At 42.1% G+C, this 16,107-nt stretch overlaps 2 protein-coding genes across 2 annotated transcripts in view; one reads left to right on the top strand and one right to left on the bottom strand.

Annotated features, from left to right (window-relative positions):
• Window positions 1–1,477: 1,477 nt before the first annotated feature.
• Window positions 1,478–13,040, top strand: srpx (sushi-repeat containing protein X-linked). The gene is made up of 10 exons (XM_028433647.1): window positions 1,478–1,742; window positions 6,860–6,916; window positions 8,712–8,900; window positions 9,298–9,474; window positions 10,065–10,191; window positions 10,316–10,437; window positions 10,818–10,997; window positions 11,376–11,509; window positions 12,247–12,368; window positions 12,438–13,040. Exons 1-10 carry the CDS (start codon window positions 1,478–1,480, stop codon window positions 12,619–12,621), a joined length of 1,557 nt encoding a protein of 518 aa, XP_028289448.1. The 3' UTR covers window positions 12,622–13,040.
• Window positions 13,041–13,690: 650 nt separating this feature from the next.
• Window positions 13,691–16,107, bottom strand: part of sytl5 (synaptotagmin-like 5) — a 31,310-nt gene continuing 28,893 nt past the window's right edge. Inside the window, exon 18 of the mRNA XM_028394143.1 lies at window positions 13,691–15,724. Coding sequence (XP_028249944.1) covers window positions 15,582–15,724 — 143 coding nt within the window. The 3' untranslated portion in view covers window positions 13,691–15,581. The remainder of the gene's footprint in view (window positions 15,725–16,107) is intronic.

The raw sequence follows: 16,107 nt of genomic DNA, 5'->3' as shown, positions 1-16,107 counted from the left end.
GCAGTGAGCAAAGTGCATTTGTCAGGGACAGTTTTCAGATGCACGGTAACACATGTCACTTTGTGGACTACAGCAGCAGAGAGGCAACACTGTTCTCTTTCAATCTGAACACTTAGAACTCATTTTGTTTTTATTTAATGATACATGACAGCCTGTGATTATGGTGACTTTACGCTTTAAATGTTCCATTGTGCACCAGAAGCTATTTCACTAATGTGCAATTCACAGCCTTAATTCCTGCAGTAATGACGTACTCTGTGACTCTGTGCTTGGTCTGGGGACAAAGACAATTAAATGCTCAAAAACTCAAATTATACTCAATGACTACAACAACAACTAAGTGTGTGTAAACAACAACACGAAAACCAGAGATGATCTTAAGTCATTGCCCCATTCTGTCACACCGCCAGAGCAGAGAGGAAGCCAGTTAACCGTTTCCTCACTTGACCTAAGGCAGCGGAGCAGGCGTAGCGGTGGGCTGGACCCATGTGTAATTACAGCTTCTCTCGCAGAGATGCTCTTGCCTTTACTTCACCACAAGCCTCCCCTTCCTGTTTCCCATCAGGACAAGGAACACTTCAACACCTTCATGTGTGAACTCGCCCCCTTCAAACACTACACGGGCTCTGTAGCCAAACCTCATGCATGTAGAGACAGAAAATTAAAGAGTGATTAGTCTTTCAGCCGCTCCGTGCTTTCACTTATCTTCTCTGGTGTGTGTGTGTGTGTATGATATCAGCTGTAAAAGACTTGTCAATGTCAAATATTGCTTTACACTGCTAAGGAGTAGCAAACTGACTTCTCTGCATCGGATGCAAAAACTTGATGATGATTATATTTAGTTATATCTATATAGTATAGAACATCTCATCAGAATTCTGTTGCTAGGAAACAACTTGGATCTAACTTGACCTCCTATAAAAATCTTCACGTCATTAGAAAGCTGAGAGTAAATGTGTGCCTTATGTCTCCATGGTGTAGCAGCACTGTTGCTGTGGCTTTTCAATGGAGATGTATGTGAAAGTTCAGCGAAGGGTCAAACCGAATAGACCTACTCAAAAACGTTTTATATTGACACACAATCAACTGATAAAAAAATTATTGAGGTGACCACTTTGAGTGACAGGTGGCTGCCGCCTCACATCATCAGCATCCTGCTCCTTTTCTGAACAAGAAGACACACCAACCAGGAAGTGGCTGCAACCATGTTTTAGAATGATTCCCAGAAATCAACACCACCTTGCATATTTACACTTCTCCCCATAAACCAAAATTCAATTAATTTTGCACACACTGACCTGACATTGACTGGGTTACATGAACCGCCTTCTGCTTGGTGGTTTATTATAATCATATGTTTAATATCTGGGTTGTAAATGCTGCAGAATGAATTTTCTACAGGTGGAAACAACAAAACATCATTGGCATGTTTTTCCTCAGTAAAAGCGGAAGTGTGCCTTGTGGTTCCTTTCCTTCCATGTGTGCTGATAACAGAGTACATGGCACAGTTTGCCCGCAGGCGCTGGCGCACGCTGCGCTCCCTGACGCTCCTGCCGGCGGCCTGCAGCCTGCAGGAGGAGAATCCTCCCTTGTTTCTGGAGTGAGAGGCGGGCCTTTGGAAAGCAGGAATGCACTGGAAGCTTTCTCTTCTCCTTCACACGTTGAACAGCGTCCGCTCTGCGTGGACATGTGGCCGCTGGTGATCCTGATTGTGCAGCTCTGCTTCTGCTCCGGGTACGAAGGTAAAGACCGACCTGTCCGTCCATCACCGGGCCTATTATTAACACTCTATCATTATTATTAACTCTGCTGAGAGGAGCAAGGCTCCAACAATGAGGCTTCTTTTCTTCAGACTGTCCGGAGGAGGTGCAGTGTGGGCTGTGTGTGGGTATGAGATGGAGTCAGAGGACGCTTTGTGTGTGGAGAGGACTTTTTGTTGCGCTGTGTTTGAGCTTTCTCCTTCTCGCCGCCGCCGCACGGTGAACCACGGCTGTGTTTACGTGGAGGGGGTGGACAGCGGGGGGAGTGCAGTGTGCATCTGGGGGACGTTTCCCTGCACAGGGCGCAGTCTGTGGCGCTAATGAAAGTCCTGCAGCTTCTGTACGCTGTCCGTGTAATGTTCACTTTTACTGCTGCTCCTGCACTCTGCTGCTCATCAGAGCTTTGAGCTGCAGCAAAGAGCGCACACTGTAAGGATTTACAGAGCTTTATTAATGAGGCGCTGTCCTGCTGTTGACCCAGTCTCTCTCTCTCTCACACACACACACTAACCCTTCCTAACCTTCCCTCTGACATACACTCCTATACCCTACAGACACACCATAAAATTTAATGGTTTAGATTATGATGACTTTAACAAATGAAGACATATCCACATAATGTAAACAGATATTGGTACCCACCACTCCACAGCTGTTTACTGCAGCCCTACTCTAACCTTATCTAATAATGCCTGCACTAAACACACACACACACACACACACACACACACACACACACGTGGACACATAAATGCTTAATCAGTGGATTTCCTTACCATTAATTGGCAAGGACTTTGATAAAATGTTGTCATTTCCCCTCCAAAATTCCAAATGTTTTCTGGTTTCAGCATCTCTAAAGTTGCTTTTATCAAGTTTTCTATCTAAAAGTGTGAAAACCCATTAGTAGAGGGAGACAATGCTAAGATTGTAGCCTGCAGTCAGAAGCTAGAAGGACTTCAAAGCTGAGCTGTGTGTGTGTGTGTGTGTGTGCAGTCACAGTGGCTATGTGCCTGTATGGTTTGAGAGTGGCTCACCACTGTTGTATGATCATACAGGCTGAAACATGAACAGAAGCAGATTTACACTGACAGACTAAAAACTGCTTGTCAAGCTGAAAGTCAGGGCTCCAGTCTGTACTTGTGTGTGTGTGTGTGTGTGTGCCTTTACGAGGGGTTTATTTTACAGGGGTATGTTTGTGTTTGTTCTGCTGCTCAATTAGCCCATTTATTAGTTGAGCGTGTTTGCCTAGTATTGGTTTACAGTCCGCTAGAATGAAAGACTGAGATATGGAATTTTTGGGCTCTTCTATTTAAGATGACAGTATAGTTTTTTTGAGTTTGGCCCGTCTTCTACATCTCCTCTTACTGCTAAACCCACTCAGAGCAAGTATTTTGTAAAAGCATGGTCATAGTTTCCATGATGATTCTTGTGCTGGGCAGGAAGATCCTCCTCACGCAGGAGAAACTTGGGGAAATGCCAGCAAGCATCATCAATGAAGAACTCTAGCTCTATAAAAGGAAAGAAAACCTTTATGATCAGCGGAACCTGGCAGCTTATGACACAGTGCCTAAGGAAAAGAAGGGGAGGAATTAATGAGTAGCTGCACTGTTTCCTTATGTGTACCTGAATGGCAAAAAAGTATCTATCTATCTTCAGTAATAAACTGATGGATTCTGTGAGGGGAAAAACATGGTTTGTGCCAGTGGAGTGGCTTAAAGAGGAGCCAGTACTGATAGGACGACTTCAGCTCTGTGTTGCAAACGTCTGCACGGTAGATTTAGGGACATCTGTTTTTTTGGGTCTTTAGGACAGAAAACCAAAACTATAGCTGAGGATTAGCAGCTGATAGTTGTCTACACAGGAACTGTACAATGTAAAATCTGATGTTAACAGAGAAAACTGCTCAGCTCTAAGAACAGAGATAGATGCTAGTTAATGACAGTGTTAAAGGATTGGTTTCTAAATGTGTGTGTATGCTAAATGAATCATTTACTTGGCTCATTACTCATTGTGCCTCTATGTGCATCATCTTGCTTAATTGACAAGACGCTACTTTTGGACACAGTGAACACTAAATCACATCACTGTTAAATGTTTTCTGGAAAAAACAAAACGATCTGGAAGTGTAGTTTTCATGAGAAATATCTCGCTGGGGAGTTACATCACTCCCAGCGTGGAAAACAAGTGTTACTCACAATAAAACACACGCTGTTTGCTCTTCAGGGTCAGAAAGTGTTGATGTGATTAAAGCCACTTTCACACAAAGGTTGTTCAGCCACACAGCAGCTGATTCGGCCTTGTGTTTCACACAAAAGGTGCATTAAAGTAGCAGCAGGTGTCAGAAGGTAGCAGCAGGCGTGTTAGTATACAGAACAAATGAGACAGAAACCATTAGTGCATACAAAGGAATTATGCAGGACTAATCACAGCATGTTTAATAGGACGATAAAGAAATGACATCTTCGTTTTATCGTCTGCTCTGTTAGCCTGTGGTCGTCAGCAGCGAATGAGCTTCTGTGTAATGACAGTTTTTGTTATAGGCCCGCAGAGAACAGCTAATTGCAATATCAGGCTCAGTAATTTAAAGCATGTCCTCTCCCAGAGGTTTGTCAGAAAGACAAGATTCTGCAGCTCATGCATGATTAACACATATACGAGCTGCTTTGAAGTAGGAGAGACGTGCAGGAAGACGATGCTGGCTGCTGAGCCGCTCCTCTTCATCGTGTTGACAGATTTATTAGATGTCAGTGAAGATGAGTCTCAGTTTGAATATTCTTTGGTTCCTTTGAATATGGAATGCTTTTTATCAACAAAACACAGACCAGGTCATTTTAAGCCAACAGCAGAGCTACTGTGCCAGCACTGAGCTGCAGAGGGAGACGTTGGAGGTGTCACTCTGCTTCTAGTATCCTTGTGTGTCCTCTGTCCTCCACTGCTGTTTGTTTGTCTGGAGGAAAAATAAACCAGTCTTCAGTAAATATGTCAGAAAAATCAATAGAAAAGAAAAAAGTTTCTTGAAGTTTATTTTAGCCGTAGTTACAAATGTTTACTGACTGTGTCTGCAGACTGTGCCTGAAAAAGTTACACATGCCTTAAAAAATCATTGATGGAACCATCAAAAATTAATTTTGGTTTGTGTAAAACAATGTTTTAATTATTAATAAACAGATTTGTAAAGTGAAGTAAAAGTAAAATTGAGTTTTGGGGCCTTTTTCTATTCTGGGAGAATTATGTATATCACTTATCATTTTTCATGCATTTTATATCTGTAATAATTCCCCCTCTTCATATTTTGCTACTTTAATATGCACCAGTGAATAATTTATCTATTGGAACAGAGCACAGCTCCCATTGAACAATGTGAACTGCATATTGGGCATTTACATCTCGCTACAGCAGTTGCCTGCAGGTGGCGCTACTGCACAAAATGCTGCAGCTTCTACTGTTTTGTAGGAGAAGGCTGCCTGTGTTTGTTTTGTTTCCAAGCTGGTATGTCTAGAGCAGCTTTCCTGTTAAATGAGTTTTTAGGGTCAGTGTCGTGATTTCCAAGCAGGCTGGTTTGACTGTTTTTTTTTCTTAGAGGTCATGTGTGGTATTGCAACAAAACACATCCCCTTTCTCTGTAAATGGACATTTCATACTTCTCTGTATAGGGTGAGCAGGAACACACAAATTAATAATTGATAAGTGAAGTCCCGCCTCTTCTGGATGACCACCACTGCACCTTATGTCATTAAAAACTTATGTTTGTCGCTTACCATTAAAAGTAACATATGTCCACCATAACATGCAGGGAAGAAAACATAGAAGCTGGATCATCTTTAGCTCATGAGCCCAAGCCCAGAGGAACAAACAGCAGGCTGTGTGGCTGTAATAAAAAGGCCTTCAGAAGCCTTTTCCCAGAAATCAGAAAGAAACAGCTATGAAATGATGGATGCAGTGAAACAATCCTTTTTGTTATCACAGCTTCATGTATGTATTTGGTACGATAATAATTGTAAAGTCTAGAAGAGTTGTGTGATTATTTTATTTCATCCGCTGCATGGGAGTCAGCAGGAAGTCAGCAGAGTCTGTGAGTGGGAATGTCTGAGCTCTCCGGGCCTGAAGCTGACGTAAACTGTTATCCTGTAAATACATGCAGAGCTGATGCAGCGCTCTAAGTGATGGTGACTTTGTCACACACTTACCTGTGATTAGTTTTCCATACCTTCCTCTGCCTTCCTCCCTCGCCTCATTAAGAAGCAGACAGTCAAGTTTTCCCATTAGACAGCTAAATCTGACTCACTCAGTCTGTGGGTTTGCTCCATACAATCCATGCTGTGTGATCTGACTGCTGAAACCTCACACTGTGTGTGTGTGTGCAGCAGTGGTCCAGGCTTTTATTAAAGCTTTTATTAATCTGATGAAAAAGGAATGGGGAACAGTGCAGGACAGTATCGGACTCATTTACCAACATGTATCTAAAATATGAAGCCAGATTTGTTTTGAATGCTCCACCCTTGTGGATCCTGAACAGAGGACACATTCACACCAGGGTTTCCTAACATCCCAGGGCCTAGGTTAAACACCCTCCCTCTACTTTAACCCCTTATGTACCAATTTCCTCTCAGCTTTATCACCTCCGGGCCTGATCCTTCTTCCTTTCCCTAAAATAATCTTCCTCGCTCATCACTATTCCTCTCGCAATCATCTTTTTCCAGTGCCACTCAGCTGTGTCCTCCACCAGCTCTGCACCCAGCTCTCACAAACATTGCAGCTCCGTAGTATCTTTCACCCTGTCATGTTTTTCACTGTTAAAGTTGAATGGATGACTTTCTCTGGTAGGTAAATCTCCTGCTGTTCTGGAACAAAAGGATTTTAAATTGCCTCTTCCATTTGTTCCACTCACAGGGGTCCACAGAGTGAATCTCAAACAGATTCATGTTTCCACAGCAGCTGGAAAAAAGATGAAACGTTATGCAATATTTTTAAGCCTGTTCTTGGTGCTACTTTGCAAAAACAAAAAAAAGTCAGACCAGGACAATGCTTTCAGATATTGCCTAACATACTGTAGCTGTTTCTGTATTAGATTCTTTTTGCTTGTTTTCTTTTACCTCCAGGATCAGGACAGTACCCCTATGGAGACGATGAGGACTCGTACACACGTAGATACAAAGGTGACTACACTTGGTCTGTTACTGCCAAAACACATACAGCGTACACACAGCATTGTACATTGTAACTCACATTTCAGTTGAAAAAGTGTTTTACAGTGTTAACTAAAAGTTACTCAGTTCGACACGACTGATGTAGGCTTATATAATTTGATAGAATTGGTTAAAAGGGATTGTGGCTAATCAACCTTTAAAACAACGTCCTGTAAAATGCTTCTAATAAGACGTCCCCAGACAACAGAAACAAAACAACCTGTTTTCAGGCTGAAATCCAAACACACACCTCACAGTGCTCTGCTAGCTGTTATTCAGAAGCTGGATCCCCTACATTACATTCGACTGCATTTTCAATGCTAAATAGAAGGACAAAGACATTTCATATACTCAGAAATATTATCTGTATAATCCTCTGTATGCTGATATGTGTGTAGTTCATGGCTCAGTTCAAATAAAGAGGAATAATTTTCTTCCTCTCTGATGGTTCACTTTAATAAGCAGAGCGGTATTTCTCCATTACAGAGTCCACTAGCTGAAGATTAAACTGAATTAATGCAATAAGTGACACTTTTGTGGACCCCAACAGTGACATTAAACATAGAGACATAGGATAGAAAGATGTGTTTTTATATAGACTGTGTCTCTAAAGAGGAATCATTGAAGAGCGGTTAGTTCAGCCAGTTTCGTAAACTGACACAGTTTTATCAAAGTAGCTTCCAGCCGTAATTTCGGGGTCAGTTAGACATGGAACATTATCCCCCAAGCCAAACCAAACTCTCCTCTTGTGTAAAAGCTCAACTTATTTTTCTCTTATTCGGTGGCTGTGGAAACTTTGCCAACACACACACACACGTATACACACACACAGAGAGGCATGCTGTGTAATGAATACTCATTTTTATTCCAGCTGGAAATTAGCCTAAGCTGGTGTATATTCTCCTTTCCAAGTGTGTGCATGTGTGTGTGTGTCTTGGTCCTCTGAGTATTTGTCCTGAGCCAGCAGGAAATAAAGTGCAGATTTCGATTTCCTTGTATTGGAAGAAGAACCCTGCGGCCCCTCAAACTTGGCATCAAAGGAGGAATTTTTACACAACCATTGTAGAGACACTGACAATGGCACTCATCAGTTCTGAACATACAATTTCTGCTTTCCTATCAAGACTTTGAAGAGAAGTTTCTGCATGTGACCAAGCAGCTGGCTAAATTAGCTTAGCTCAAGTAGACTTGAAGCTCTTGAATGATAAACGACCTGGATGACTGAGAATCTTCTTCAATCTTCTATCTATGCAAAGTCCAATAGGTCAGCAGTTGGCTGCAAGATAACCCTATGACATCCAGATTTTGTTTCTGTGAGCTACTTTTGAATCTTTCTAATCTTTAATTAGGGTTTCATTGTTGTAGCCTCACCTTTTGAATGGGCTGGTTGAGAACAAAAGTTGAGTCAGAGGACAAAAACTAGAATCCAGTGTGATAAGTATCAATAAGTAGCAGCACTTACCACACAGACTTTCACCAATGAAGTGACTTTGTAGGGAAACTTCAGTGCTCCCTGTGCTATCAGTCCTCCTCAGGAGATGGGATCTTCACAGATAAGGTAATGAGAAATCCACCATATCTGCCTGCACTCGGGGTGATGGGTGGGTTTTTAAATGTTCACACTAATAAAGGAAGTCTGGGCTTTTATAATCAGCAGGTAAGTGCTCATTATATAGTTTCTCCAACTGTGTAAAAAAAACCCGGGTAATTGCTTTGCTGCTGTGAAGAAAAGGTCAGCAACACTTTCTTTCCTCCATGTTTTTAGGAACCCCATGGTGTGCACCCATTAAGGTGAAACATGGTGATGTGAGCTGTCGCACACCCAGGGGGGAACACTACCGAAACGTGATGGGGACGCGCTGTAAAATCCGGTGCAAGCAGGGGTACGAAGTCCAGAGCCCAGAGGTGGTGTGCATGGCAAACAAACACTGGTCCTCTAACTACGCCTGCAGAGGTGAGTAAGCAGCGTCCGCCACAGCACACATGTCTCTCTACTTATATTCATGATGGTGTTTACATACAGGTTTTACTACAGCAGGTTTAAAAGCGTCTTCAGTGGTGGATGCTGTTGTTTCTGTCTTAACATCAAGGTCTCTATGAAGCTATTATTTGATAACATCAGGGGATATAAATCAATATTTTATGATAATTAAATCACACATCCAAACAGTTAAGGACCCTTTATGTCTCCCTGAAGTCAATACTTGGTGTGGAAAAAATGTTGCATCCCGCTCATCATTTTGTTTGTATCATTAATGAAAGCAGCCTGGATTCATAGCATGAATCTGGACAGAGTGAAACGCTCCTCGTCTCACAGCACTGCATTAACACCGAGCACTCTCTGCTCACAGAGGTCCAGTGTCCCAAGCTGGACATGCCTATTAATGGTGGATACAAGTGCTCGGATGGCTCCTACTTCAGCTCTCGCTGCGAGTTCTTCTGCTCCCCTGGATTCAGTCTGAAAGGCCAGAAGATGGCAACCTGCCAGCACAGCAAGACGTGGAGTGCCGGGGTTCCCACCTGTGTTGGTAAGAGTGTGTGTGTCTGCAGGCTGCTAACAAGTAATTACTTGCTCAAGGTACAATATCAGCTCCAGCTATTGGGATAAAAGTCTACGACAAAGATTATTCCTCATAATACAAGGGTCTGTGATTGATGTTTGTAAGAATAACAGGGCTCAGGGCACGTACGTACATTATACACACACAGAAGCAGACGTGAAATGATACGCGTCTTTCACTTCTTAGCCGAGTCTGAGCTGAAAATAACAGCTCTTTCTGAAAAGCAGAGCCAAGCAACCTGCACATATGTAATGGCAGAGCAATCTTACTGCCAGCAGACAATACCGGGGTTGTGTGCAGATTCATTCTGTTGTTGCTGCACCACAGTCAGCACGTCCTCACCTGCACTGAGGACACATTAAAAATTCATCATGTTTCCTCAGACTAATGAGTCACCTTGCTTTTTGTATGGCGTTAAAAAGATGATTTTGTCTTTGTTTCCAATACTTAAGGCATGTCAGAGTCAGGCATGTTTGAATAAAATGATAGTTTAAGTGAGAGACTTGTGTTTTTATTTTTCTTCATTTAGTAAAGTTTGTTTTTTTCTACATCTGCAGATATTGATCCTCCAAAAATAAAGTGTCCTACAGTGAAGGATAAGTGGGCAGAGCCGGGAAAGCTGACAGCGAGGGTGACCTGGGACACGCCGGAGGGTGTCGACACTGCAGACGGCATCCTCACAGAGTCGGTCTCATGTCAACCACCTTTTTTAAGCTTTTCTTCTGTTTTGCCTCATTTCTCGTAGTCTAGGTGCTTTTCATGATCACAGTGAGAGTTAAAGGATGAGTTTTCTTTCTTCTTCTTGAAGTGTTATCCTGAAAGGAAAACCTTCAAAATCAGACTTCCCAGAGGGGCTCCACAAGATGTCTTACACTGTGTTTGACCGGGCCGGGAACAAAGGCTCCTGTCGCTTCACCATCAGAGTGCGAGGTGAGCCTTTAAGAACAGGGTCTGTGGTTTTATTGGATACCTGGAATAAGGTCTGTGGTTAACAAGAGCTCCGGGGATTTTCATGTCACAATGTGGCACGGTGGATGTCTGTATGCCTCACTAGTGATTTCTAAAGGTTTCCTGAGCCACTGCCAGCAAGGAGCTAATTGAGACTATGCAAGTTGTTGGTTAGATACATGACACAGATTAGTTACCACAATAATCCAAGAGAATAAATGCAAAAGAAAACATCAACAAGGTATCATCTGAGGAGAAGAACTGATATTAATTATAAACACTGTGAGAAAATATGAATGTTATGTTAAAGTGTGCAGGGTGTGAATTATAATTGTTGCGTCTCCTCCTCTCTCTGTGTGTAGTGCGTCGCTGCAGCCCGCTGTTTCCTCCTGACAATGGTTACATGAAGTGCGACAGTGATGCGGACAATTACGGAGCCCAATGCGACTTCACCTGCACCGGTGGCTACGAGCTGCAGGGCAGCGCTGCCAGAGTCTGTCAGTACGGACTGACCTGGTCTGGCACAGACACCACATGTGCTGGTATGTACTGCATGCACACAAACACACCATCCTATAGAACATGAAGCAGAGCTTCTCTAACTGTGAGCAGTCAAACTTTTGTTGTATTGATTAATGGCTTGTTGTCAGTCAATTCTGGCAACACTGTTTCTGGTTTTATATGAGAAGCTCAGTGAAGGAGAAAATGGCCGCCTCTGCTGTCATCGATTAGAAAAGTCAATACTGCACACCCGTCTCCGTCCAATGTCTGAATCTGTGAGGCAGGAAGAAGTCTGCTGTTAATGCTCAGTGTCACATGTTCAGTTGATTTCATCACATGATGTGACATCTCACAGCATTAATGTGTTCCTCTTTGGTGCTCTGTCATTTCACTTAATTGTACATTCATTGTCATCACAGCCATGAACATTAATGTGGGAGTTCGTACTGCTGCCGCGCTGCTGGATCAGTTCTATGAGAAGCGACGTCTCCTTATTATCTCTGCACCAACGGCTGCCAATCACAATTACCGCTTCCAGATGACTAACTTACAGGTGAGGCACGACTCACAGGGAGCTGGCTGTGGGTTGGCTGGGATGGAGGGACGATCAACGGATCACTTTCTCTCACCTCGCTGCTCAAGTGGGACAAAAGCGGCCGAGACAAATAAATAGGAGAAAGTGTGTCGTTGTGATGAGCAGAAAATGTCACAGTGGCAAATAAATGATACTGACACTGGCGCTGATAAGGCTGGATGTATTCCCAGCTCGTCAGAAACCTTTAAGTCAGAGCTGTCTTCAAACGGCTGACCTTTCAGAGCGATCAGCTGACGAAGGAAAGACAAAACACTAGTCAGTTTGTGAACGAGCCAAACCATCCATCCTACAGTCTGACAGGTAAATCGGGCATAAGAATCATTTTTCAAGGCATCTTAAAAGTTTAGGACTGTAGGTCAAAATTTGTGTTGGAAGTTGCTTTAGACAGTTTTAGAAAAGAAGCGATGAAGGGCTCTGCTGCTACCTGTGTTTCCTCCAGAGCCTGATAGATGAAATAATCATGCTGGAGTAGCTTTACAAAAACATTTAAAATGTTTTGAGGCTCTGTTACACACAACACTTTAGGCTGAAATGAGGTTTGTTGTGATGGTTGGCACATACAGATTTCCACTTCGGGCTCTGAAAACTCTGTCAGGAAGCACTGACTCACAGCTGGAGGTACTGAACATGAAGATACATCAGTGTCAATAAATTAACTATGGATCTGTATCTGTGTGTCTCTGTTGTGAGAACAGCACGCTCAATGTGGACTAGACCTGAGACACGTCACAGTAATCGAGCTGGTTGGGACTTACCCAGCACAAGTTGGCCGAATTCGACACAGGCTGCTTCCTCCAGGACTGGCCCTGCAGCTCAGGTACACACACACACACACACACACAGATTTGTAAAGGTTTGACTCTGAACATGTGTGTGTGTTTCCTAGGTTACAGCTCCAGATTCCTCAGAGGTCTTTCCACATGGTGCTGGTAGACAAGCAGGGCATGGACAAGCAGCGGTACCCGTTCCCGATCACAGCTGCTGAATTATTCACCACCATCGACACCTTCCCCCTCCGCAAGGATGAGATGGTGCTCCAGCAGCAGGCAGATCAGTCCTGTCAGTCATAAAACACCTTTCAGCACACTTCATGGACTTCATCTTTGATCCTGTTTCCTTCTGTTTCTGTCACACACTCCTACCTGAACTCCTCTTGTAACCAGTGTGTGTATGTATGTGTGTGTGTATGCGTGTGTGTGAAGGGCTGATCTGAAATAGAATGGATCACACAGTACCTTACAATCATATTGATTTCTGTGTCCTCCCTCTCTTGTATTAATAATATTTTAAAAGCAGAAACTATTTTGTACAAAAAGTCTTTTTACTGTATGAACTGGAAAACTCCACAAATCTGATATTTATGCCACGCTTCTTTAATTATGATGTACCCTGTGTGTGTGTGTGTGTGGGTTATATACAGTGCATCTACACCTGAACTGAAAAACACTGATTAAATATGTATGGAGTGAAAGAGTTGTATCTGTGTGAGCAACATCATCTGACAACAAAGAGTAAAAGAGGAAAAGATTCAGCATGCACTAAATACTAATACAAGTTCTTTAATGTCTTAATATTTTATCTTATAATGTGTTCATTTTATTTTTATTCCCTTAATGCTCAATGTAACAAGTTAAGGGAAAAGGTTAATGGTAAAAATGCCACTTAATGTACGATGCATTCAGGATTAGCATTTAGCTATATATATATATATATATATACACACACACACACACACACACACACACACACACACACACACACACACACATATATATATATATATATATATATATATATATATATATATATATATATATATATATATATATATATATACACACACACAAATATATATGTGTGTGTGTGTATATATACAAGCAGGATACTAACTCCTGTTCTCTTCCTACATGAGCACTCTGAGCTTTAGTGGACTATGTTAATGTAAAGGTGTGTGTCCTGATTGGAGATTTTAAAAAAAGCTTCCTTAAAAATGCTCACAGATGTTACACAGCACAACAAAAAGAGTGCTTTTGTATGTGTAGATGTAGTCACAGTGACAGCAGCAATCAATAATGCAGATGTTCTCTAAAAATAAGAACAAACAACAACCAGTCTATGGAAAGATGTGTTTATTTCAAAATATTCTTGTAACACATTTGGGACAAAATAGGCTTGAATACAGTGAGTTTGATGTTTGGAGACACGACAGAGAGTACATGCTGTACGTCTTCAGTAATCAGGTATTGCACGAGCTTCTCAAGTATTATTACTCTAACTAAACTGTGTGTGCTCGGGGAAACCAGATGGTTTGCCAAGGACAAGCAGACAAAATTGGCATTCCACATGAAGAATGGTTATTTAACTTGAGAATGTTTTTTTTGTAGACTGTGTGATTCATCACAGGGTGGAGGACTGTGGAGCCCCAGGCGACTGGGACAAGGTCACTGTCTGACTGTCACTGGCTCATGATTAGCCCCCTCCCTCTCTTCTTCCTCCTTTAAAGATGAAGGCAGCTCATCTCAGTGCTGACTCACTCTGTCGAGTTACTGGAAACGCACTTCATATCACACTTTGTCTCCCAGGTGCAAAGTGATGTCAGTATCAGTGCTTCAGGTTACCTTTTGTTCTTCTGTTCTCTCTAACACCATGCAGTTTCTATTATCCATCACACTGATACAGTGTTATGTAAATTTACAGCAAAGCTAGTCTAAGGAGTGTAATCGCTCTAAGCTCTGTGCCTAAGATTGAGTTTTACTTTTATTGACAACCAGTGGTGGAAAGTAACGAGTACTGTCTATACTGATCAGTCAATTAAAAAAAATCAAACATCTTAATTATCGTACAACATAATTAAATAAGTGAGGTTGACTGTGTTGAAATTACATACATACACATAAAGACAAAACCACAGAGCCAAGATTAAAAACATAAAGTGGTGCATTCTTGACCATCTTATCAACATACTGCGCAGTTTGACCCTGACACAGTTGTACTATCACCCTAATGTTAGCATGCTAATCATGCAAATCAGGTATAGAGAGGCAAATTCCCTTGCAAAAGACTTTAACGTGTTAGCATATGCATTTGTTCGTTAGCACTAAGCACGCAGTGCAGTTAAAAGCAAATGTTTTATGCTGTGCAAAGTGCACAATTTTCAAAGACCAATCAGATCACCTCTATTATAATTAAGTAGCTAATTTATTCAGTAAATATTTAATATTTCAGGTTAAAGAAAACAAATTTGTGCAGGTAAAGATAAAGTCAAGAATATGTGAAGATAATTCAGAGCCATTAACTTTGCTAAAACTTCTCAAACATGAGGATTTTTATACTTGTGCTGTTTTGTTTTATTGTAAATTCTTCATAAAATGTGATTTAAAAATCTGTTTTCAGCAGAATTTTGTTGTGCTCATCAAAGAATTAATCTTTAGGGAAGATTAAGAGATAGAAATGTTATTTACTGACCATAAAACATGAAATACTCCCAACTTGTAGTGTTATTTGTAAAGATAAGTTCTTCAGTAGTACAGTAGTACAGTCACTTTCCACCTCTGAACAGACTGTAAACAGGAAGATGAATCTCACCATGTGCTTCAGACCAGGATGCAGCTCAGTTGGGTCTAAAGGGAATGTCTACGCCTCTGTTGATCAGTGCCTCGTCTACTGCCTCACAATGGCCTCCATCAGCTGTAGCTACATGCAGTAATGACTCACAGAGAGGAGGACATCACGAGACATCAGGAGTCACCGTGTGCTTACATACAACATTGTGTTTTCTACAAACAGCAGTTAACAGCAGTGCTTGGTCAGGACGAGCGGAGGGGCACATGTGGATGAGTATGTAAGGCATGACTGGCTGTAGTGGAACAGAGACGGGATCTGAACGGGAAAGAAGTAGTGAGAGGGGCGGCCTCTTGTTTCCTTTATGGATCCTTCACTGATCTCCTTTTTTTTCTTGACCACTCAGACCTCTCTCTCTCTCTCTCCCTGTTATTCTCTTTTATCCTCTCTGCCTTCGCCTCCGTCCGGCTCATGTGTTGTGTTTGCGCATGCTGGATCTGAGCATCAAAGTGCACTCCTGAGGAACTTCTGGGTTTTCAATCATACGTTGCCAGACCTGCTGTTCCTCCCCGTACGAGTCCATCCAGTCCACCTCTTTCCCATAGCTATTGCCTGAAGGACAAATGATTTGTGGTTAGAGTGACCAGAGAGACATCATGTCAGATATTTAACAAGATGATTATTTATTATTCAGGCAGAGCTGTATTGTGTGCATTCATGACATATTTAATATACAAAGTGTTGTAATGTATTTCTGTGTTTTAACAGGATGTTTTCAGCTGATCTTCAGACTCTGATTACATTATTCCATACAGCACATCAGCCTCCTCACCGTCTGTGTGCAGCTCCTGAGCCCACCGAGAACAGTGCAGCATTTCAGAGGTTTTACCACCATGTTTAAAATTCTGTGCATGACTTCGACCTTATGAGGAGACACAGAAATGTCTTCCTCACATGCTTACCACTGTCTAACAGGTTTTTTTTTCCCTAGCAGA

The sequence above is a fragment of the Parambassis ranga genome, chromosome 21 (genome assembly GCF_900634625.1).
Source record: "Parambassis ranga chromosome 21, fParRan2.1, whole genome shotgun sequence".
NCBI classification, from domain to species: Eukaryota; Metazoa; Chordata; class Actinopteri; family Ambassidae; genus Parambassis; species Parambassis ranga.
Note: the sequence above shows the minus strand (reverse complement) of the source record. Positions and strands in the feature narration are given on the sequence as shown.

What these genes read in the sequence shown, in the direction of transcription:
- srpx (XM_028433647.1), top strand. Translation starts at nt 1,478, where the DNA reads ATGTGTGCTGATAACAGAGTACATGGCACAGTTTGCCCGCAGGCGCTG. An exon ending in CGGGGTTCCCACCTGTGTTG is followed by an intron (nt 9,475 to 10,064) that starts GTAAGAGTGTGT and finishes CTACATCTGCAG; the next exon opens with ATATTGATCCTCCAAAAATA. An exon ending in GCAGACGGCATCCTCACAGA is followed by an intron (nt 10,192 to 10,315) that starts GTCGGTCTCATG and finishes TTCTTCTTGAAG; the next exon opens with TGTTATCCTGAAAGGAAAAC.